The sequence below is a fragment of the Brachionichthys hirsutus genome, chromosome 13 (genome assembly GCF_040956055.1).
Source record: "Brachionichthys hirsutus isolate HB-005 chromosome 13, CSIRO-AGI_Bhir_v1, whole genome shotgun sequence".
Lineage (NCBI taxonomy): Eukaryota > Metazoa > Chordata > Actinopteri > Lophiiformes > Brachionichthyidae > Brachionichthys > Brachionichthys hirsutus.
The window spans coordinates 897,001-920,767 of NC_090909.1; the positions used below are offsets into that span (position 1 = coordinate 897,001).

Here is a 23,767-nt window from a genome sequence, read left to right on the forward strand (position 1 = left end):
GACGCCCCCCCCCCCCCCCCCCCCGCTGTCATAGAGCTGTATGTCAAAGGTCAGGAAACGACTCGGGAGTCCCGACTGCCGTCTGATATTTTTATTTATCACCGTATTCCTTTCATCGCAGATCTTTTACTGAATCAGGAATAAATAACGGGGCTTGCTGCGACCCCCCCCCCCCGCCGCACCCGTTTCTATATACCGTCTGTGCTGTTGTCGGTAATCGTGTGTGCGTGACGTAGACGCCGTTCGGTGTGTTCAGCAAATCATTTTATGCAAAACATTTCCACCGTAAACGTGAGAAGATATTCTATTCCGTGTTTGTGCCGGTGAGGCTCGATGGAGATTCGTTCACGTGCCTTGGCGAAGCGCTTTGCGTGCGAGTCGTACCGATTGTTTAAATGCACACGCACGCACGCACACACACACACACACAGACCGGTACTCCACGAGGGCGATCTGGAACGCGGCTCATTCTCAGAGGCTTGTTTGTCGTCGTCGTTCCACGTCTTTGTGAAAGCCGGATCCCGAGCCCCCCCCCCCCCAGAAACGTCCGCTTTACTGCTGATGATGCTCTCGGAGTCGGCTACATCCTCCCAGAAGTGTTCTAAAACGTTTGAGTTCATAGCTTTTTTTCTGATCGGTGGTCGTTCCGGTAGAATCAGTAGAATGTTCACGGCCGTTAGATTCTAGTGGATAAACTGCCAGGAATGATGGAGGTTTTACCGCCACTATGACATCACAGTAAGACTATGACATCACAGTAGGACGCTGCAGAGCAATAAAAGCGAATGCGTGCTGGTTTCCTGCTGATCCGTGTTTTCTTCCTGCGCTTGTCGCTGGAAATATTAGAACTTTTTTTTTTCATACAGATTTGCTGCTTTGTTTGATTTTATTCATTTGTACTCGTTTGTTTTTGCACAAACCATAAAAATAGATGATTAAATCTCGAATGAAAATAAACGACTTGCAGTAATCAATCGGGGCTTTAATGAGAGTCGAGGCCGTATCGGTGTATAAATTATATTTTAATACTATTCAAGTTTAGCTTGTCTTTTTTACACGTTATACATGCGAGTACTGCTGTTTAGAGTCATCCAGACGGCAGCCAATGAGATGTTATTCACCTTGCGGCCACAGGGGGGCAGCAGAGACACCCCCACAGCCTCAGTCGTTTAGACAGAAACGGTGTTTAATGCTCATCTGACCTGGTGTGGGTCCGTGGCCCAGAACGGCTCAAATGAATCGTTACCGGGCCTTTTAAACAGAACCGCACCACCAGAACAAACCCGATGCCGACCGGGGGGGGGCCTGAAAACTCCTCCATCGATTCTTCACTCGGTCGGTACTTCTGGGATGAGCGACGTGAAGAACGTTACGAGGAAGGACCAGGTGGAGGACAGGAAGCCCGCGTGGGCGGCGCCGGTCGGATGCTCCGCCCCTTCCTCCCCGCTGTCCCCGTCGTCATCGTCGGAGCTGTCGTCCATCGTTCCTTCCTGTGGAGACACGGCGGAATGAAACCGGCGTCGTCTCATCGCGTGCCGATGCGGCGTTTAGTCCGCTACCATTTCCCGTGCGTCCTGATTGGCCGGCTCTCCCTCGGCCTCCTGATTGGCTGCGTCTCCAGGAAGCTGGGGTTCGTTCTCCAGGTTGAAGGGAAACCAGCCGGCCTGGTGTCTGTGGGCGGAAACGAAGCGCGTGTGTTCAGACATGACGCAAAACGAGCCGCCCCCCCCCCAGTACATAACAACCATGTGACCGTGCTGAAGGACCGCCCACTCACAGGTAGAGCACCAGCATGGCCATCGTCACCATGACGAAGCGGCTGAAGGAGGAGTAGAAGTACACGAGGCTGAGTAGGACGGAGGCGCGGGAAAAGGTGTAAACCCAGTCCAGCCAATCACGGTTCAGCTCCTCCTCGTCCAGGACCTCCCCTCCCTGCACGTTCATCTGGACCTCGTGGTTACCGCGGCCCCCGTGAGGCCGTTGGCTCAGGGGGTCGACCGGGACGGGCTGGACGGAGGGAGGGCCGGGCGTCTGATGCTGACAGGAGGCGGCCAGCGCCTGACTGGAGGGAGGAGGGAGGAGGGAGGAGGTGCAGAGAGGAGGTGCAGAGAGGAGGCGCAGAGAGGAGGGTGAGGACGCCGCTCCGTTCATCGGGCGCTGCAGAGTGGCGGCGGTGCTCACTAGTGCATGTAGTACTGCCGGGCATGCAGCTGCTGCCACCACATCAGGGTCAGGGGGTTGTAGTGGGGGGGCGTCGTGGTGGTGGGCGGAGCCAGATGGGAGTACCGGTTCCAGCTGGGAGCGGAAGCGATGCGTCAAAAAAGACAAAGATGCAGTCGATGCCTTATTGATGTCTTTACCTGTGCATCAGGTGTGCGTACGCCTGTGGGGCGGGGGCGGGTCCGGCTCTCTGTCTCAGTCCGTCGCCGCCCCCTCCGGTGGGGGGGCGGATCTGTTGACCAGCGGAGGGACTCGAAGAGCTTTGGAAGTGCTGCAACCAGAACAAAAGGTGATGAAGTGAAACGCTCCCGTGAGGAAAGGACGCGCGCCGAGGAACCGACCCGGTTCTCCTGAGGCTTGTTGCCGTGGCTGCGGGGGGTCTTCGGGGAGCTGGGAGGAGTCCGCGAGGCGCACACCAGGTGGAGCATGTGGTACTCGTCCTGCTGCGGAACGAGAAACGTTACCCGCAAATCTACTTCCTGTCGTTCAGGCGTGCTTCCGAGGAAACTCACCTTTCTGAGCACGTCTTTCAACGCGGCGTGGTCCAGAAGCAGCTTCCCAGAATACACCAGCCGCTGCTCCTCGGAGCGCTGGGAATCCCAAATCACGGGAGGAAGAGACGCAAAGAGAACCGTTTGACCTTCCGAATAACGTTTAAGAGCACGACCTTCCCCGACGTCCCTGAACCCGGATCAGGGCTTCAGCCGCGATTTCCTTCCTACCGGTCGGAACCAGGAACGCTCACCGGCTTGCCGGGATACACGTCGGACAGGTGAGCCTTGAGCCGCTCCACGGTCCAGTCCCGGTAGCAGCTGACGGTCTGGTCTTCATACCGCTGGTTGGGCGCCTTGATGACCAGGATGACGGGCCTGTCCACGGCACCTTGGTCCATGACTCAGACCCGCGAGGTTCCGGTGGAACCCTTTAAAACCTTTTATACCCGGACCCCCCCCCCCCCCCCGCCGAGCCGCTGGCTACAGTCCAGTGGCTTCCTGCGTGGATCGCATCCCGGCTAGTTCGTAATGCTACTTGAAGCTCGCTAGTAATCCTAAACAGCTGCGGAGAGAAAACAAACACGGGTTAGCATCACGTTGACGGATCATCTGTGTAGCCGCTTAGCGTTTAGCAGTCCCGGAGCGGTATGCTAATGCGAGGATAGCCCCTTATGACAACCGGTCACGTCTTATTATAGAGTTATAACGAGCTCGCGCACGTGCATAGAGACGTAATAACGAGTGCGCTCGTTAGTAAAACAGTATTCGTGAACAACGAGCCCCGTTTGGGTGTATTTAACCGGCTAAGCTAATGCTAGCACCCTGTGTTACTACTAATGTCAATCAAGCCAAGCGAAGGAAAAGTTGCTAACTAGCATGCGTAGCTAGCCAAACCCGACGCACCTGGTTTTATTGATATCCGCGTCCAATAGAGGATTATAAAGATGCTTTACCCACCAAGGTGATCGAAATTCACCCAAACCCAGTCCGGAAACTGGGTGGGCGGGGTTCTTTTTCTTCTTCTGTGGTTTTGAGTAAATTATCGACGTTCAAGCTTCAAGTGCGATTCGCGCCATCTCGTGGTCGAGGAGGTGTAAAGCACGTTAATCATGAAGACATTTTACTGGACAGTGTGGCTTAATATAAATAGTGTCTCCATCGGGGGAATAAATAAATATTGATTCTAAATCTAAGTTTTAGTTTCTATTAATACTGCAGATGTGAATGTTTGTCCATCTATGGCAGTAGTGACCTGTTAAGGGTGGATGGATGGATGGATGGATGGATGGATGGGTGGATGGATGGGAGGGATGCCGACTGAGGCTTCAGGATTGTGCAGTTTGTCACAAAGTGCATCATAATAATAATATGCTTTATTTATATAGCACCTTTCTAGAAATAAAATTCACAAAGTGCTTTTACAGACAAACAAAAATACATAATCAAGACATATAGAAGCTGAGGTAATTTAGATTGACTGCCCCCTGGTGGTGGAACAGTGTAAACTCAAGGGTGAGAAGTTTGCGTCGCAAGAAGCATCAGAATGATTTTTTGTTTTTCATTTGTTAGGCTCACAGTGAATCAGACACGCAGCTGGACATCAGTAAGCATTTAAATACATTATTGGTCAGAGGTTATATAACTCACTGATGTAAATAATCCATGACGTCTGGTGAATACATGTGTCCTGACAGATCAGTAATAAACACAATCCTGTTGCGTATAATTAAACTCGATGTACAGTTTTTAATGACACTCTAAATATGTCTGAGCAGATTCCTAAAAACACGTTTAATGCATCCCATTAGACCCAAATGACAGAAGATAGAAATAACCAGATCAAACCTGGAACCAGATTACACGCATGAGCACGTAGCTCCGTGTGTGTGTGTGTGTGTGTGTGTGTGCCGGCCTGCTGTGGCTTCTGAAGCTGAGACTCTGTGTGTTCAGTCTGGTTTGAAAGTAGGTTACCTACTTTTGCTTGATTCAAGTACTTGGAAAAAAAATCAATTTAATTCCTGCAAAAAAGGAGGATGCGCCTTGTTGACAAGGTGACGTCCGGCGGTACCTTTACCGGTGCTCAGAGACGTGCACGTGCATCGGTGTGTAAATGTTTCCTACATGGATTCATTCTTGAAGCTCGCTGGACTTCCTGTGGCCTATAACGGCAAAGAAACGTCCCACTTTCGGGAGGTGACCCCAGATCTTACGACACTCTTTTCTTTTTCTTTTTTTACCACTTCCTGTTGCAGAGACAGAAACCTGCAACGCTGGAGTCGGTCCTGATGTTGGGACGATGCTGAAGTCGTGAGTCTATTAGAACACAAAAGCACAAATTAAAACGTTCAGGTATGATTTTAAAAAAGCATTTCAGGATTATGTAAGGTCTCACGTCTCATTCATTCTCTTTTTTCCACTTCGAGGAAGAAAACCTGAATGGAGGCACGTACTCCTGCGTGTCGGCCCCGTCTATAGACCCCCCCCCCCCCCCCGAACCCGTCCATGTCTATCATTTTACTGTCGATCAGCGGCGATAATTGGTGAAAGGCGTCTGGAATCAGCGACTTAATGAAAAGTGCTGCGAGATGCTCTGGGTCTGTTGGCTCTCGAGGATGGGTCTCCATGGCAACGGGTTCATCAGAATGCAGCGTGCGTACGTCCTCATGCCAACTTCACTGCGTGCCGGATCGATGCGGAGCAGCAAAACGCCGGCGTCCAGCGCAGGCAGCAGGAAACGCCGCTCCGCGTCTGGGATGTGTTTCATCCCTCAACGTTGTGATCTGCACCTCGCTCCTCTTGCCCCCTCCTGCCCCCTCTTGCCCCCGCCTGTCCCGCCCGGACCCCTCCGGACGGAGCCGGGGCCACCTGACAGCCGACACTCCGGCCTGTCGGAATCAGAGTGATGTATTCGGCTCCATTCTTCCTGCTCCCCTCTGGGGGGGCCGCTAACGGCGGCGTTAGCATTCTGCACCGCGCTGCAGAGAACGCCGAGGCCCCGCCGAGGCCCCGCAGACACAGGTGGCCCCGGCTCCTCCGTACTTTCAGACAGCTTCCGCCCGACTCTGTTTGTTTTGGAAATGTTTGCGGCTCATCCTAACCTGTCGCTAAATGTGCCCATCGTTCCTATTTCCTGTTTCCTCTTCAGGCCCGGTTCGGTCTCACGTTCCTGGTTCCGGCGTCTCACGTTCCTGGTTCCGGCGTCTCACGTTCCTGGTTCTGGTGCACGGCGTGAACTTTCTGGTTGTGTTTGCAAACTTTTAGCAGCTTTTCCTCTTCATCCAATCACAACCCTCCTCGTTTTCCTTTAGCCAATCACGTGCAAGCTGTCAAAATGTAACCACGGTCTGTATGTAAATAATCACCTCCACCTGTCCAGGTGGCCTCTACGTCACTAAGGCTTCAACTTCCTGTTGAAGCCTTTTCACAATCATTTCATGATTAGTTCCTTTTATTGATCCGCGTTGCACCGATCAGGAAACGTTAATTATTCGCGTTTGAACACTGAAGAATCGATCGAGCATTCCCTGCTGCCTTTACAGTCCTCTCAGAAAAATTAAAAACCAATCCCAGAAGAGAGACATCACCACGGCAACGCGCCTATCTCAAGCCCAGACTTGCTCCTTATGCTCGGTTGCCATGGCTACCTGACGACCAGTTTCTCAGTGAAGTTCCAGCACAGAGGGAGACCCCTGCATGTTGAAGAAGTTTAACTTTGAGTCTTGTCACTTCCGGCAGCGATGTGCACGTGCGTGCGCCTGAGAGAAGGCGGAGCTTGCAGAGGCGCGGGCAGCTGCAGGTTGTCTCTACGCATGGCGGTGCACGCAGACCACGTCCCCGTCCTCCTGCATGGAGGGACGCTGCAGAGCGCGGGGTCCAGGCCCATCGATGCGTCTGTCAGGGTGGGGCCACCGGTCGGATGGCGTCGGATCAGACACGCAGGTGTCACCTGAGGTCAATCTGGGACGCACCTGTGCTGCTCTCGTACATGCATGGGAGACGTTTCATGTGTGTGACGTCACTGATGAGCCCCCCCCCCCCCCCCCCCTCATAGGGGGACGCAGGGGCGAGATCAACGCTCCCCTTTGAAGGACGAGGTCAGATTCCTTGGCCTGATGTCGAGAGAATCTCTGGTCGCCATGGTGATGGGTTCAGGACCCGTTTCCTGCTTTTGAGACGGAATTAAACGTTTTTACGCTCTTCTCACCGTCAGCGTTCAAAGACGTCCGTTTCATCTTTCATTCAGGTTTCCGTTGTCTTCAGGAAGAGTAGCTCACCTTTCCGCCTCTCTCTCTCTCTCTCTCTCTCTCTCTGTGACATCAGTGACATCTGAAGGGAGACGGCAACAATAGAAAACGCCTCCAGAAATCACTTAGGAGGAAGTACAGCCCGAGCAATTAGAATTAGTCGTCGAGTTATGAAATGATACCTTTAAAAGCTCTTTTCGTTCACCAAACTCCTGATAAAGGCTTTCCTGTCTCCGGGGTGCAGGTGACTCATCGAGGCGGCGAGGCGGCGGCGAGGAAGGGGCGGAAGCCCGGAGGCCGGGCAGAGGCGGGGCAGGGTCGGGTTTGTCCGGCCAATATGGCCCTGATTTAACGTTTCACCTGTGGAACATTTTCCTCCATGTAGTCACACAAACGGCGCTTTATTGCTCAGCGGGCGTCTAAACTTTGCGTGTTTAACATAAATCAACGTGAGCTCGCCCGCAGAAATGTATTTACTGAACACGAAGGAAGCTAAAGCGAATCCCGCCTCTGTCTCGTCTTTGATTGATATTTAGCCGAGCTTTACAGCAGACTCGCAGCCCAATCAATGTTCAGAGATAAGAGCTCTGTCGTTATGGTAACGGCGTGTCGTTGCATCTTCAAGGGCCAATTGCTAATTGCACTAAAAGTCACAGTCGGGATCGACGGGTCAGCCGATTGGTTGTTTACAGGCAACGGCGATGATGTCATTCAGTTCAATATCTGGCCACCGTGTTCGTCATCGATCAGCTGGCAATCAATCCTGAAATGGGCCGAGCCGGTCTTTGTGAATGGGGTTGAAGTGACAGTCGATCGCCGCTGAGATGGATCCTGATCTGCTGGAAGCGAAAAGCGCTCGGTTTGAGCGAAGGCGCGGGTTTAAGCGATTCTCAGGCGAAACCGGAAACGCGTCTTCAGATTCTGCCGGCTTCCATTTAATCAGCTTGTTAATTGTGTCTCCCCGTCTCTGCGCAGGAGCCAATTAGAACACGTAATTACGCGCCGCTAGAGCTCGTAATGAATGTGGAGGAGCCGGCGTGAGGGAAGGCCGGCGCGTCATCGTGGTCCTCGTTCCGGGAGGGCGCTGTGGACAGTTTGGATCAGTCACAGCCGCCCACGCACGCACACACACACTCGTTTTAAAGCATCAGAGCAATGCGTTCACTCAGAGACGCATCACCGGCAGACACGTTCGCAGCGCAGAGTCAGTAAGGCTGCGTCAAATCAGAAAAAAAAGTGTTACAATAAAGGCCTGAAATGTTGTAAATACGGAATATATACACAAAATAGGAAGAATCAATAAAGCAGAGTGCAAATGATCAATATTGTAGGTGCGGGACACGATATCCCGAAACAGGAAACGCGGCGCCACGCAGATGTTGATGACGTAAAGAACGTAAACATTTATTTAACGTCTGACGTCAGTGAGAATTTGATTTGAAGCGAATGGACTCGGGGCAGCGCAGCTGAGCGTCGCGCGCATGCGCACACGGGACGACCTCGCGTAAACGAAACGGAATGTCTGTTAAAGCTGTGAAAACGCGCATTAATATGTGCTGTAGGTTTCCAGAAACGTCTTCTGTGCGGGACGAGCCGCGTTTTTATGTCTCGTTCACCCGCCAATGGTCGATGGGTGGCTAAGCTAATTAGCTAACAGAATGGGGCGTGGCTGATTAATCCGGCGGGCAGCTAAATTGTTCTGGATTGCTTCCGAGGCGTTTCTGTGGGAGACCAGAGTTCTGGTGTCCCACGAAGTAACCCCCCCCCCCCCCCCCCCCCCGCCGTGAGGGCGCCGGGGGGTCGCATCATCCGCCCCCGGGACCGACGCCGAAGCCCCGGAGGAGGATCAGGACGAGAGGTACCACTCTGCTTTGTTTCGCTTTTGCTTTTTTTGCTTTTTCACTTTTCAAATCTTAAATTTAATGACTAAACAACGAGCGTGCACATTTTAAACTGCGTGTTTATATCACTGGACTGTATCCGGGTCGAGTTCGGACCCTTCCGCCTTCCGGGTTGAGGTTCGGTCCAGTAACAAACTGGGGCCCTTTTAGTCTGGCTTCCTTTTATTCATTTATTTTGCTGGATTGTGTAACTGGATCTGATTAGTCCGCATAACTCTGAGTAATTGATTTCATTTAAATAATGTCAGTGGAATTACATAAATGAGTTTGTTGCCTGTTGTTAATAAAGGTTAACTTGAATCGGGGAGTAACAGGCGGGTTAATGGCGGACCCGCAGGTTCAACCTCCCATCCGGTGTGTTTGAAGTACTTTAAATGGAAAGAGGTTTTATGAACAAGTTGACGATGAGACAGAAAAGTGGCTTTTAGCCTTGAAATCCCGGCGTTAATGTTGGCAGACATGGAAATGCTTTTAACACGGTGGACCGAGGGTCTTTCATCTTTTATGGGTTCATTTTAATCAGACGGACTCATTTGTTGAATAATTACTTGTATTAATGGGCAGCATTATAATGGATAAAACACCAAGTGCGTAGTTTGAATGGGCAGAGGTTGGATAATTATAACATATTTAATGAATTATTTCTGTTCATGACAAACATGCATTGTCAGTTTGAATAGAAAATTCAGGTTGACCAACCCAGGCTGATTTAAATGCTTAATTTTTTTTGTCTCATTTTGCTTTTACTGATCCACATGCAGTTTGTTTGTTTGTTTGTTTGTTTGTTTTGTGACAATCACCTCGGCTGAGGGTTTTTTTTTTAAAGTCTGTATGTTTAAGGAGGATTATGTGAAGCTGCAGGAGGCATTTTAATACTTTTGAACAAATAAAGCTTATTCAGACAGAACCAATAATGCTTTATTAAACTTGTAATGACACAGCGAGAAACTTTACAGTATTTTTATTAGTTTGTATTTGAAACTTAGAAAGATGATTCAAAATCACTCCTGTCTGATTTTTATCTCCAGATCCCGAGATGATTTTCATTATTAACAATAATTGAGTAAATAAAAAAGTAGAACCTTTTAATAGCATGGCTACAGATCGATTATTAATTCTTGTCTAGGCTCCGATCTTAAGCCTGCAACATAAACTTTAAATGAGTAACGATGTCATTAGTTACATAAAAGAGAGACCCCCCCACCTCCACACACACACACACACACACACACAAACTGCTTGAGGTTGCTGAGAAATGAAAAGCAATCATCTGCTTCCTGCTTGCCTTCGGAGTCTGAGCCAGTTATTGATCTACGATCACCTCTGAGCTCTTCAATCCAGTCCTCATGAGCAAAGCCTACTAGACCTTGTGACATTGGGGGGGGGGGGGGGTGGGGCAGCCGAGAGGTATAATCCCTCCAGCATGTCCTTGGTCTACCTCAAGGTCACCTTGCATGCCTGTAATGGCGTCCGAGAACAGGACCCTGAGGTACTCGGGGCAGCTAAACTACACTACTTTATAGATATGAAATACCAAAGTCCTCCTTTCTCTCTTGTGAGTCCCCATCCCTCATTTACTTCATGTAATTAAAAAAGTAACAAATAATGATATGATATTATAGCTGGAGAAACTGAACAGGAAGCGCGTGTCATCCTCCGCGGGCTTTAAATAGCTTTTAATCACGATTCTCTCAATAAAGGGTTCTGACAGAGTGACAGCAGGAAAATATGACACATGTCGGCACAGAGGCAGTGATGGAATATTCATGAATGCATGCTTCATCTATATCTTTATCTTTAGCATACTTTGAGACAATAAAAGACGAGGAACAAACAAGAGTAAACGTGCCTTAAAATGACGACCCAGAAGCTCTCTGGTTGCCGTCGTGCTTTATTGATGGTGAAGTCGGTGCAGATCCGGAGGACTCCGTCTGGCTTTCACTTCTGAAGCAGGCTCGACGGTGAGCTAAGCTTCATTAACGTTTATTAACTTTGATCGATTGGGCTCGCGGCTCCCCCTGGAGGACCGAGGATGACGCTCCCCTTGCGTTCGGGACGCCGCAGCCCGACTCGGGCGTGCTAGTGTTGCATTCCATCGATGACAAACTCGTGAACAATAACTCCGTTGTTCAGGACTTGATTACGAGCACCGTGGTGTGCTCGAACGGAAGAGGCTCTGAGGAAGCAGAAAAGGTCAGCCCTGTGACGCGCACAGAACGCAAATGTGATCTGAGGCGCATCAAATCTGTTTGATCACTCATCTGAGGCGTCGGCGTGAAATCTGAGGCTCCTCATTCATTTATGAGCGTTTGAATCAAAGCGCCTCGCTTCTCCTTAAGTCGCCGCTCTTATCAGCAGAACTTGCAGAAGTTGTCTTTGTACCTGCAGCCGTACGAATATCAAGTCGTGCTTTTGAGATTCAATCATTAATTAAAATATTAAATATTTAAATCCAGCATTCGGCTTATCTTACTGGTTCCGCGCGTCGTCTTAATGAAGGCTGATGATTCCGTGTCGATCGTCTAAATGTTTCCACACGCAATCCGAGCTGTTCAGAAACACAACCCGAGGGGGGAAAGAAGTAGAACGTTATCGCCTCTGATCTGGTTCGCTCGATACGAATGGCCGTCATTAAACGAGGGAATACTTTCTGTGCTTTCATTGTTAATATAAAGTCTTCCGCAGCGTTAAAACGGCAGCTGTGAGGAAGCCTTTGAGTTAAATGCGTTTGGACTTCGATAAATGACGCACGAAGGACGTTTATGGGGAAGTGGGCGTTGTAATGGCGGCAGGTGCTTCACAGGTTTGTGTGATGGATGAAACGGGGGCAGTCGCCTCAGGTGAAGCGTGCTTTGTCCTCGCTCGGAGGAGAACCCTGACTCTGGAGTGCGCCTCCTCTTGGTGAACGATTAGGAGCTGACTCATTACCTGCTGGTTAAATGTTACCAGAAGGCTGCGTTTCAGTCTCGCTTTTCCATGTTCCTGTCATCCGCCCGTTTCCACCTCTTTCCCACGTGGCGTCCTTCCGCATCGAGTCGCTGTAGGACACACCTGGACCGTCCACTCGGCGTTTGACTACTCGTTACTCACCTGCAGCTTCTGTGTTAACGCTGGCCGGTGCTTCTAGGTCATTCTGATTCCCTCCGTCCCGTTTCGTGGTCACATTTGGGGCCCCCTTGTGTCCACTATCAGAACTAACGGAGACTCGGCACCCTCGGATGTAATCAAACGGCTCTACTGGGACGAGCCCAGCCGCTCCTGTCGGGCCTAAACCCAGCTGGTGGGGTGACTCCACAGGTTTGAAGAATTACCGGAATTATCTGTAATCTGTAATCTGTAATCTGCTTCTCCCGCACCCGCCGGGTCTCTGCCAAGGGGAATCCTGCGTTTACCTCGGAGCCGAATGGCGGCTAGGAAAATGTTGACTTTGGGTTTTATCCGACCGACTTCAAATAAACCCAACCTCATTTGCCATTTCTTTTCATGCGGACTTTCAAAGCAGAACAATCCTTTCTTCCCCAAAGAACCGTTTCATTCCTGCCCCCAACCTTCGCGTTCGACGCGGACGCTTGGGATCGAGTGGGCTTGAACCTGCGCCCCCTGTGGGTGTTCTTCTTTTGTTTCCGCCCCCCCCCCCCCCCCCCCGGAGTTTTATCTATATCCTTAATGCTGCGTGTGAAGCTGTGATGTTATTCGTGCTGCGTGAATCATCCAGCAGCGTCTCAGACGTGCACTAAACGGATTTGTTGAGGTGAGAGAGGCCCAGATGTCTACTAGGTGAGCGAGGATGTCTGTGTGTGAGGCATGCGTGTGCATTTATTTAAGGGAGGCTAGAGGAGGAGGGGTGCCATGAATACGTGCAGCCCAACTCCTGTTAGACGGCGGCGCTAATCGTGGATTCCCAACGCGGCAGGATGCCGCTGATGCCCGTCGTCATCCGGGGGACGGCGCTGGAGAAGAGGAAGAGCTGCCGATTGGCCGGAGCCAGTGCACAAGCAACGGCCAAATAAACTTTTCTTCTCGTTTATTCAACAGAATAACCGACGTGACGTCGGTTGTGTTGGCAGAGGTTCCCCTCAGGGTGCCGCGTGAGGGAGGCTGCTCCGGCACGGCGCCGAGTCTGGAAACGAGCAAACCCGAGCGCAGCCATCGGTCACCGCCGGACGCAGCTTCATGCCCCTCGAGGTGCAACGCCGGAGCGCCTCACGTTCTGAAACCTGCGTGCGTTACACAGGACGGGTTCTACATGCGCGTTCTAAAAGCATTCCTCTGTTTAGAATGCACGATCCTGATGCTGCAGCTCGTCGCATCGCTTCTATTCATTCGCTGAATGTGCAGTTCAGCCCCATCTCTCGCTCCGACCCCTTTGATCTTTCAGAGGAAGTCATGAGATATCATTCCTTATACAGATTCCCTCCTGCAGAGGTGCGGCTTCGTATGCGCAGCCACAGGTCTCTGATTATGCTCAGACGTGATTCCTGTCTCCAACGGTTACGCCACGAGCCCGTCTGTGTGCAGACGTCTGTTCAATAACAATCCGGAAGGGGGGAGGACTGCGACGCGAGAGGAATACAAAAAGATCAGGACAACCGGAAGTGGTGTGGTTCCCCGCTTGGCCTGAGGGGGGCAGTAGAGAGCTGGAGAGGTTGTCTTCGTGGGGTTACTGAGGGACATGTCGGCTGTTGAGTCATGCAGCTGCAGTTCAGGCGTCCATTCCGCTGGTTTCCTGAGAGGAGCGTGAGCCTCCAGGTCCATGAAGTCTGATGTCGCAGCGCGGCGGCCATTAGGAGGCGCTCACTTTGAGTACCACCTGCTGTGTGACACGCCAACGCGCCGCTCGCATGATGTTTCTCCTCATCGAGGTCTTCTCGGTGGCGAGGAAACGTTTGGTTGTGGCTGTCTTCCTGGCTGGTTCAGAGAACCGCTAATAATCGATGCTAATCGGGAGTTTATTTACCGGCGACCGCTTGTAAAGTAAAAGAAGAGCAGCCTGCAGCTTCATGTCGAGTCTCACAACGTACTGCAACATGCACAGAACACGGAGCACCTCAGCATGTTCCAGGATGCTCCTCATGGGCACAGATGGGCGGAGCCTCCTCCTCCATCTGCCTTCCGTGACTCGCGTCTCCGCGCCAGATGCACACCGAATGCAGTGACGGACAAGCCGCCGCTTTCATGATTCCGTTTCTCACCTGAAGTCCAGCTCTGAACCGTTCGGCGTGTTTTTGGTGAACCGTTGTTTTGTGTCTCTTGCAGCTGGAACAGATTTCTTTGATTCCATCTCATCGTCTATTTACACTGAAGTAAACAGAGAATTGCTTTCTGGGTGTTCAACCCGTCTTTATTGTCCATTTCGGTGTGTTTCTCTGTTCTTATTGGCCACAGTTTTGCTTGTCAGTGTCAGCGCCGTCACCGACCCGCTTCCCACCTGGAGCAGCAGGTGTTCCGTGACGTTGCTCTCACAGACACGCAACATGCTAAATCAACAAATGATGACGGCTGCTGAACACGGGAAAACATTTCCCTGCTGAAGGGTCGGATTTATCTGTAAGGAATGAGGCAATAAATCCTGATATTAATCTGTATCTGCTTTGTTTTTAAGGTGATTAGCACAACTTTAGAAGTAACGCATGATTTATTAATAAAAACGATTGTATTACCAGAACCATAAAACAAAACAACCGAGAAACTAAAGTAAACATTGAATACATTTATAAACTGCTGAAAATAAGATGTCCTTTGATTTCTTAGCTTGGAACAGTCAAGCAAAAAATAGCCATGAAATTACGGGCCCCACTTTGAAAAGTCATTTTTCCGACTATAATCAATTCTGTTACTTCCAGCTTGGCTGAGACGGTTTGATTGCAACTGAAAACAAATACAGGTGTAATTCAGGCTAGCGCTCCTAAAAGTGTCGCAATAAATTAGTTTTGCAAAGCAAAATTGTGCCCCCCCCCCCCCCCCCCCCCCCCCACACACACACACACACAGTCTATTTTCTCCAAATAAGATGCCCCTTAGATGAGAGATAATTGGATGTCATGATTTTGAAAACCCTTCCCAACAAAACCTGGTCTGGTAAATGAATGTTATTTTTAGCCGACCTATTGCTGTACCTGAAAACCTCAAAACATCCATCTCGCCCAAGAACAGCGTTTTAATGAGAAGTGCTTTATTTTGGGAAGTAAAGCCCAACATTTGTATTTGTGGTGCAAACACAAATTGGTTTCCATGAAAAGTTCATTTCATTATCCCGGCAGCCCAATCAGAGCCGCTGGATTCGGGCTAAATCCGCCTCATTGGCGTACATTTATTCAAACTTTTTGTGTGATTCCTCCGGCCGAGAGAAAAGCGTAAACTTCTGGTGCGTACATGAAAGGGTTCGGCCACCGTGATGAGTCACATGCTTCAGTTTGCTGTGACTGTCATCGCTTCGTTAAAGATGGCACGCACCAGAATCGGAGAAGGCCCGGAGACGCCAGAATCCGGCTTCATTTTTGCAGACAACAAATTGCCACCAAATGACAGCAACTTCCTGAACTGAGTTAGCTTCATTAGCTTCATTTAAGTCAAAAAAGGAGAAAAAAACACCAAGAAACGGACAAGATAACATTTTGGGGGGGCTTATTATTGCATCTCCTTGGTGTGTGTGTGTGTGTGTGTGTGAAATGTACATCACACTGGATAACATGCTGCTGAGGTTACTCTTTTGCTATCTTTTAATTCATTGACTGATTTTAGAATGTCCTAAAAACAATAAAATGCTGTTTTATGGTCTAAAATTACATTAAATGAACATTTGTAGTTATCCGTTTTATTTTACTGATGATTCCAATGTAAATGTGTTTCAAGGAAAATTTCGGCAAACAAAAGTAAAAAAATCACTAGAATATTTTTTTTTTGCATTTGTTTGCTTTCCTTACAGATATTACAATTTCATATAAAAGATGACGACTCAAAACGAAGTCGTCATCCTGAGCCAATCGGGGCAGAGGAGGGCGTGGTTAGGAGGACTCACAAAAGCACGCGTGTTAAGATGTAATCCATCGCACACACAAATGATCCGCACTGATCACGTAACCTCTAACGATGGAGCGCTCTGCGCTTTGTTGTCGTGACGACGACCCTTCAATCAACATGTAATAGCGGATCAATGAGCGCCATTAAGGGCCTCGGATTACGTACCGGCATTTACACGGCGGGCTCCCAGACGCGCCGTGGGGGGGTCTCGTTTCTTGTGAGGCTCAATTTGCCTGTCAGAAATGGAACGTCCACTGCTGACAGGCCGTTGAGGATTCACCACCTGCCTGTGATTCACTGTTGCTATGGAAACATAATCAGCTGAGAGACGGTGCGAGACAAAGAGGATAAAGGAGACAGAATGCAGAGAGCTTTTGAATGCTTTTTTCGGGGGTTCCAGAAGCGCACGGTTCTGGGTCCCATTCATTTCATGTTTTGTGGGACTTTTTCATATCAGAATTAAAGAAATGATGAAATTCGTTTATCATTTTCTTTTTGGGTAACAGGAAGTAATACATCAGTGTTCAGTCCTTTATGTGTCTGCATGACCTCTGGATGACCTCTGTCGTTGTGCCGCTCGCCTTCCTGCTGCCTTTGTTTTTGATCCAGGACCAATTTGCATGAACTCTCGCTCGGCTCTTCCTCGCCGTCCGTCTGCCTCGCCCTCGTCAACCTCTCGTATCCCTGCTTTTGTATCAGACCTCCACACGTCGTCTGCTCCGGCTCTCCCACCACTGCCGCTCGCTCACAGAACCCCCCCCCTCTTCGCTCGGGCCCCCCTCTTCGCTCGGGCCCTCGCCTCGCAGCCGGGTTCACGTCAGAACGCGGGATGTTTCTGTCTCAGCCTGTCCGGTGAACGTCGTAAACCTTCGTAAACGTGCAAAATATTCATATGCATAACCCCCCCCCCCCCCCCCCACACACACACACACACACACACACCGCCACCAATTACAGGTAGCAGAATGAATACTGTTCAGGTGGGTGTCGGTGCAGAAGAGCGTTGAAGTCTTTTTAAGAACAAAATTAGTTCTACAATAGAGGCTTTGAAACAACTCGTGTAGATTTGTTTTATTGTTTTTTTGGGGGGGGGGGGGCTTGTTTTGTCGTCGACATGACAAATTTCAAAAGAATCCGATTCTCAACCAGAAGCATCATTAAAGCAGACTAAAAGAAAAATGCACACTCAAAGAAAAAACTATATATATATATATATATATATATATTATACATGCTTATGTTTATCTGTTTATGTAAATGAGCATCTCCATAACCAAATGCATGAAAGTAATGTCGTTGAAAAGGCATGATTCTATTTAAAACTTGCTAAAATGTTTTTTTTAATGGAACTCGGGCACAGAACTTGGATCACAGTTACTCAGTTCCGCTAATGTCCTCTCTGCTACGCAGTATTTTTAGAAACCGTATATTTGGTTACTTAATGGATCTCAACAAGGTGTGTATTTGACACGGTTGTACTTTCCAAGCTATTTTCTTCGCCGGCTAAACGTGGAAATGGAAAGGCGGGAGGAGTCTCCGTGAGCTTGCGTAGGTATGATGAGAACAGGAGAGAGGCGGCTGAATGGCTGCGGCTCGCTCTTTTTACGGATCTGTCATTCGGTTCTTTGTACTTTAAGCACTAAAAGCGGTTAATCTCATTAATCTCATTAATCTCATCTGTGGAGAGTCCGGCGCTCTGGACCGCTCCGTGCTCTACGGTGGCGCCGCCTTCTTCCCTTCCCACCGTGGTGTTCTGACGTCGGTAACGCTTACACCTCTATTTCTGTCCCGCTCGCCATGAGCCTCATTATTGTTCTTCATTGATTAACCCTTGCGTTGCCCCCCCCCGTGGACTTCTCTGGTCCGATTCATAAATTCAACACTCCCTCAAAGGTCATCACCCGCCTCGCGGGAGTTGATTTTTGGTGAGGTGGTGTCAATCTGAGTGAAATTTGACCGCGTACTCTAAGTTCAGCCTATCCATGACCCTCCGGACAAAAACGTTCTAGGAAGTGTAAGAAAGTGAAGTGTGCAAATGTAACTGGATCTCCAGGAGGTCCGAAACGTGAGACGGGAGGTTGGCTCGCTGCTCCAGCCACGTATTATTACCATTATTACTATAGTAGTGGTGTTGTTGGTGTTGTCCTTGTGTGTCCTTGTGTGTCCTTGTGTGTGTTGTGTTATTTAACTCACACTGAACACAGGAAATGAATTTATCTAACGATTCTTCAGCGTGACTCACCAGCTCGATTGACGAGTCGAGTTCTGACTGTTATTTTGGAGGATGCGCTGTTCCTGTTTCACATCAGCTGCATTCAGTTTAAATTTAGAAGCTGTCAAAATGGGAAAATCCACCGTATCTCGCTCTCTAAGCGATTCATACATATTTATGGGGGGGGGGGGGGGTTTAATCCTATTAAACACAGAGCAAACGATCTCCTGAGGAATTCATCACGACGACCAGACGCTGTCGTTTCCCTGAAACACGGTGACTTTACGTGAACACGGGGTCAGACGACGGAGACCCCGCGGTCATGGTTTGGGCTTCAAAAGACAAAATGGTGGTCAGAAATGATTTTGCTGTCCGTTTCCTGTCTTCTCCGCCCAGTCCGACATCTTGGCGACGCCTCTGCCGTGTTTCCCACGTTGTCGATGCGTGCTTGTGCAAGGTCACCAGCGATCGTGCGCTTGTTGTACGACTGCTGGTTCTGTTCCTGGTTTGGACCGACGTTTCTGTTTAAGCCGCCCTCAGATTCAAGTCAACACGCACCTGAGAGGATGATGGGGAAGTGCATTTATGCATATAATGTCATTTATTCCTACACCTGCCGTCTGATTGGTCCGTCTCTTTCCAGCTGGACGTGCGTTGAGGCCGCATGCGTGTCGCTCTGACGCGTCTAACCTCCATCGAGCAGCGGGAAGCTGGCACTCCGACGGTTCCCACTCTATACGTCACCTCATTTTTACATTTGTGACAAGTTATTTCTAGTCGCCGACTCAGACAATGTGCGTACGTGTGAGGATTTAAGGGAGAGGATGTAAAAGTGTGGGCTAAGATGTCACACGGCGAAGCCAATTTCGTCTTGGCCAGCTTTTGAATGAGATGAGATGGTAAACGGCGTTTCATGGCGCGGGCAGATGGCACGCAAAATGACAAAGGAGCCGTGTTGTGAGACTTTTATCGATCACTGGAAAACACGCTGAACTGGATCGGGTTCACGAGGTCAGGAAGAAAGTCGGCGCCGGTTTCCGGCAGAAAATGACGAGACTGAAATCTACAAATAATCTTTTAAGAGAAGACGTCGGGTAAAAACAAACAATTAAACAAATAAACCGGTTTTCCCAGGAGCACCACGGAAAATTACACGACACGGAATTCACATCATATATGGTTGATGTTCCCTGGAGTGTGAATGTGTGCTAAATGAACCGGAACGCGATTCATCTTTGACAAGTGAATACTTGATTCATCTGTCGAGTGGAAAATTGAGGCAAACGATTCATGAAGACGAGTGAAAACAGGCTGTAAATACAAAAAGCTGCGAGAAGTGGTCCAGAGGTTTTAGCTCGACGCTGCTGCTCCCGTCGGCTAAACGTACGCAGCCGACTCGGACGGCGGCGCCATTTATCACCGGCCCCTTTCACCGGGAATGGATGAGAAGCTGACAAAAGAGAGGGGGCGTCATTAATCAAGAGTCAGACTGAAGGTAGATCAGCTGTGACAGTTACCTCGAGTTAAAGGTGATCTGTCCGTTACTATGGGAACCACGCGTGGATCGTGTCTGTTCAGAGGAAAGCCTGAGGGCGGCTTCATTTTTCCCGTCTAACTGTTGGGTTCTTTATCGAAGGTCAGCCTTTAGACAGCGCTCTGAGCTCGGGCCTCCGCCGAGCAGCTCGTCCCCCCCGAGCCGGACGTGTGACGGTTTGTCGGGCGTTTGAGTGAATAAACTCCTGCTGATGCACAGAGCTGCTGTTTATGCTCAATGTATCCGTCTCGCAGGACCAAATTGCACCAGAAATGACTTCCTCCGACCCCCCCCCCCCCCGACCCCCCCCTGTGGTCCTGAGGCCCGGTTTGAAGTGAATCAGATGAGCGGTGATTATGGTAAATGCGCAGAACAATCTACGCCCGGCACAGAACTCTGAATACAAACGAGCGGATTACACAACCGTCTGATGCACGGCGCTCCTTGAACCCCCCCCCGACCCGCCACCTGGCCCGCGGTGTGCGCAGGTCACGCGTCTGAAGTGTCCACTCGGTGTTATTGGGTCGGTGTCTGACCCGCCGGCGGCGAGGGACGGGTCCCGCTGGGAGACGCTCGGGTCGGGCAGAACACTCATTCATTCAGAGCCTCGCATTCCGTGCACTGCGTTCACATTTTGTGACAAATAGAGAACCGGAAAAGTTTCAGGACGGGGGAAACGGGACGCCGCTCGTCACGGAATCAGTGGATCGGTTCTGTTCTGGTTCAGGTTCAGGACTCTTTCCTGCTGGGAATGGGATCAGATTCCTGGTTTGTTCACACGTCCCCTGAAAACCCGGACGTATTCCAGTCCTGCACGAACCTGTTGCTGCCGCTGTTATCGGCTAGTTATTGATTACTACTAGTTATCATCGACTGGTGACAGATCGGACCTCATTTAGAGAAGGAGGAGAAAATAACATCATTTATTTTTGAAGTTTCCGATTAGACCGGGAGAAATAGATGTCACATCTAGGCGAGGAAAAGACGAACGGTGGAGCGAAGTCGGGCCTTCCCGATTCGCCGTGTTTCTCATGCCGTCTGAGAGATTCTCATCTGTTTGCTCCATCTGCTTCGTGTTCGTGTTCGTCTCCGCCCAAAGCCCGACCGTCTGTGCAGACTTTAGCAACGAGCTTCAGCGATCAACAGCATTTAAACGGAACACATGCCACTTACACACAGTCGTGTGTGTGTGTGTGTGTCTCCACGCGGTGTAGAAACGGAGACGCGATGCCAGACCCGCCATCCACAGTCCAGAGCCAGGGGACCTGAACTGTGAGTTTTACGCCTTCAGTCTGAGGGTGGGAGGGGTGTCGGTTCTGCTAGTGCCTGTGAAGTCTGGGTTTACTGGATGCGCAGTAAGGTCGAGTCACCCGCCACGTGGGAGGGGCCAGATGTTGCTGCTAGGGACTCGACTCAACCCCCTCTTGCTGTGACATTATCCGCAGGATCGTCCGTGACATTTAAAGGTCCGATCGGCATTCCTCTGGGGAGGAGGTGATGAAGAACTTTCTTTGGCTTCGTGTGCATCAAACTCTGCCCACGTGCTAAATTGATGCAGCACAAGACGCTGCGTCGACAGGGCGCTAAAAGTCTTCTGCCGCGCTCTCTAGAGGGTTTAAGGCCCGCCTCGCTGAGCAGCCGTTACCTGAAGACTCTCCATGACATCTCGGCTTTGCTGCTGTTTGTTGAGCTGAGCACGAATTTCAAAGCAGAGCCGGAGCAGAAGTCGGGGACTCTCGGTGCTCTCTGAGATTGGGATTGAGAGGAACCCACTCGGTCAGGACACAGGTTACCGGGTCGAGTCCGCCTGCAGACTACCTGAGACCTCATTATCGGAGGCTGTGACTCTTCAGAGAGCGTGCGGTCCGTTTTAAATGCAGCGGGCGTAACGATGAACCCAACGAGCGATGGGGATGCCTGCCAAAGGTCATCGCCGCCTCATTAATCCACTGCCACACAAATCCAGCTTGAACTTCTGTTCATTTACTTTATTGTCCCGTGTTCTTATTAATTATAAGAAAAAAAGTTAAAATGTTACAAATCTGCATTTTGTTGTTGTTGTTTTGTTACTATTTTAGTCCAATCAGGATTAACCAGGGATTAATTTACCTCCAGGAAGGTGCCGGGATTAACAGAACTATGAGCGGCGTCTCGTACAGGCCGGCGTACGTCTGCTGCTCGATCTGGATCTGCATCATGCGTGAACAGGCCCCGCCCACAAGTGGATCAAACAAACCTCCGACATGACTCAAGCCGGAGGACAGGCTTTCATCTCGTTTACAGGGAGGGCTAAAAAATATTGCTGCGAGACTCAGGGACTCGGCTGACGTCAGTCCGACGCACGCGTTTCGTTGCCATGGCGACAAAGGGATTTCCTGTTGACCCGTCGGCGCGCGGAAAACATTACAGTTTCATTAGCTCTGCAGGTGATCCCCGAAAAGTCGCCCCCCACGCTCTCATGCAAAAAAAAAAACGTACACGCACGATCTGATCATCCTGCACACGCACACGCACACACACACACACACACACGCACACATCTCTTTTGAATAAATTGCCTCCCACTGCATTCTGTTTAAACTGTTCAGCAGATAAATGACTCCTCTCTTCGCTTGAGTCATTGCTGATGAAAAATCTGTCATTTGTTCCTCTGCTGAAAACTGTCGCTTCTGGTGTCCGGCCAGAACTCGTCCTGTTATCGCCTTTATTGTTAGAAAGTCGCACCAATTTAGGGAGGCCGTCTAAAACGAACGGCTAAAAGAGATGAAGAAACCCCAGAAGTCACTTCAGAGAACCTGCAGATGTGAGATGGTTGCTTCCACTTTGAGTCACTCGCAGCTCTGCTCGGCTCCGGTTTGTTGTCTTCGGTTCGAGCTCTGAATCATTGATCCCGTAATAATCTGCTTGGATGACCAACCTCATTATCACCCCTAACTGACTTCGCTTCACACATAAGTTGTCGGGAGGGGTGGGGGGGGTGGGGGGGGGTTGAACCTGGGCCTGGCCGGAGGATGGAGCTCTGACTTTCTGTCTGAGGCCAACCAGGATTCTATTAAAACGTTGCTTTCAATCTCGTCGGGCGCTCCCAGCTGTAGGGGGGGGGGGGGGTCACCGGAGATCACGCCGGTTAGCAGCCGGTTTCCCACCGCCTCGCATCCCTGCCGCTCCAGATGGGAAGTCCGGACACCTCCACAGAACCTGTGAGTTTATCAGAGCGATGAAGAAACGTTCTCTCACCTATCGGGCGTTCACATTTTCAGATGCGGATGATTCACGACGGATCAAATATGCTGAAGGACGCCCGTCTGACTCATCGGGAAGCGGCCATTGTGCTGCCAGCTGAGATGTTCCAGAGCACGCCGAAGAAATGGATCAGTGACAACCAGCAGGGGGTCGCTGCCCCGCCTACCTGGGGACGTGATCGACGTCCTACCCTGCTGCCGGTCAGTCAACCGTCCGCTCTTCACTCAATTAAGGCCTTTCACAAATCGATCTGTGTTCTCGGGAGAAGGTTCACGTTCGAGCAGCGATCCTAGAAAACTGGTTCACAGGAAACGGGACGCCCTTCCTCGACCCTCCCGCCTCCTCCTCTACCAACCACACACCGACTTCAACCCGCCAGCAGCCCTCACACGATTCGGTTTAATGTGCGTCGGACATTTCTACGTCTCCTACACACATTCTGCTTACATGTGTGTGTGTGGGGGGGGGGGGGGTCCCCGTGCATCAGATGCATCTGAAACAAGCCGGGTGTCTGTTATTCCAATGATTCATTGGAAGCACGGTCGGCTTCCAGACACGGAGGATTACCCACGCCGTTTCATTGGCTCCTCCTACCAAGTATTTCTGGACCTGACGTCGTTTTCCACGTTTCTTCATGGTGGGAGGAAGCCGGAAAACCCAGAACACGCCGACGCCACACAGGAAAGTCCTCAGGCGGACTTGAACCCGTGCCTGTGCTCACGCATGAAGAACAAAATGGAGGCAGTTTCATTTATGTTGCACCAAATCGCAACAAAAAAAATCATCTCATGGCGTTTTCCAAAAAGTCTTTACCAGACGTTTTATTCCACACGCTGCGTCGGGGTGGAAACGGTGGGTTCGATTCCACCTTTGGCCTGGGGGGGGGGCAGAGTGATTAA

The 23,767-nt window shown here is 50.3% G+C and overlaps 1 protein-coding gene across 2 annotated transcripts; it reads right to left on the reverse strand.

Annotated features, from left to right (window-relative positions):
* Positions 1-14: 14 nt before the first annotated feature.
* Positions 15-3,165, reverse strand: herpud2 (HERPUD family member 2). Of its 2 annotated transcripts, none has more exons than XM_068746917.1 (8): positions 2,966-3,165; positions 2,733-2,810; positions 2,562-2,660; positions 2,361-2,491; positions 2,182-2,295; positions 1,778-2,062; positions 1,560-1,671; positions 15-1,490 (listed from the first exon to the last, which is right to left on the reverse strand). In XM_068746917.1, exons 1-8 carry the CDS (start codon positions 3,110-3,112, stop codon positions 1,329-1,331), a joined length of 1,128 nt encoding a protein of 375 aa, XP_068603018.1. In that variant the 5' UTR covers positions 3,113-3,165; the 3' UTR covers positions 15-1,328. The 2 variants fall into 2 exon arrangements, with proteins under 2 accessions (XP_068603018.1, XP_068603017.1); XM_068746916.1 differs by having other exon boundaries at positions 2,562-2,663.
* Between the last annotated feature and the right edge of the window lie 20,602 nt (positions 3,166-23,767).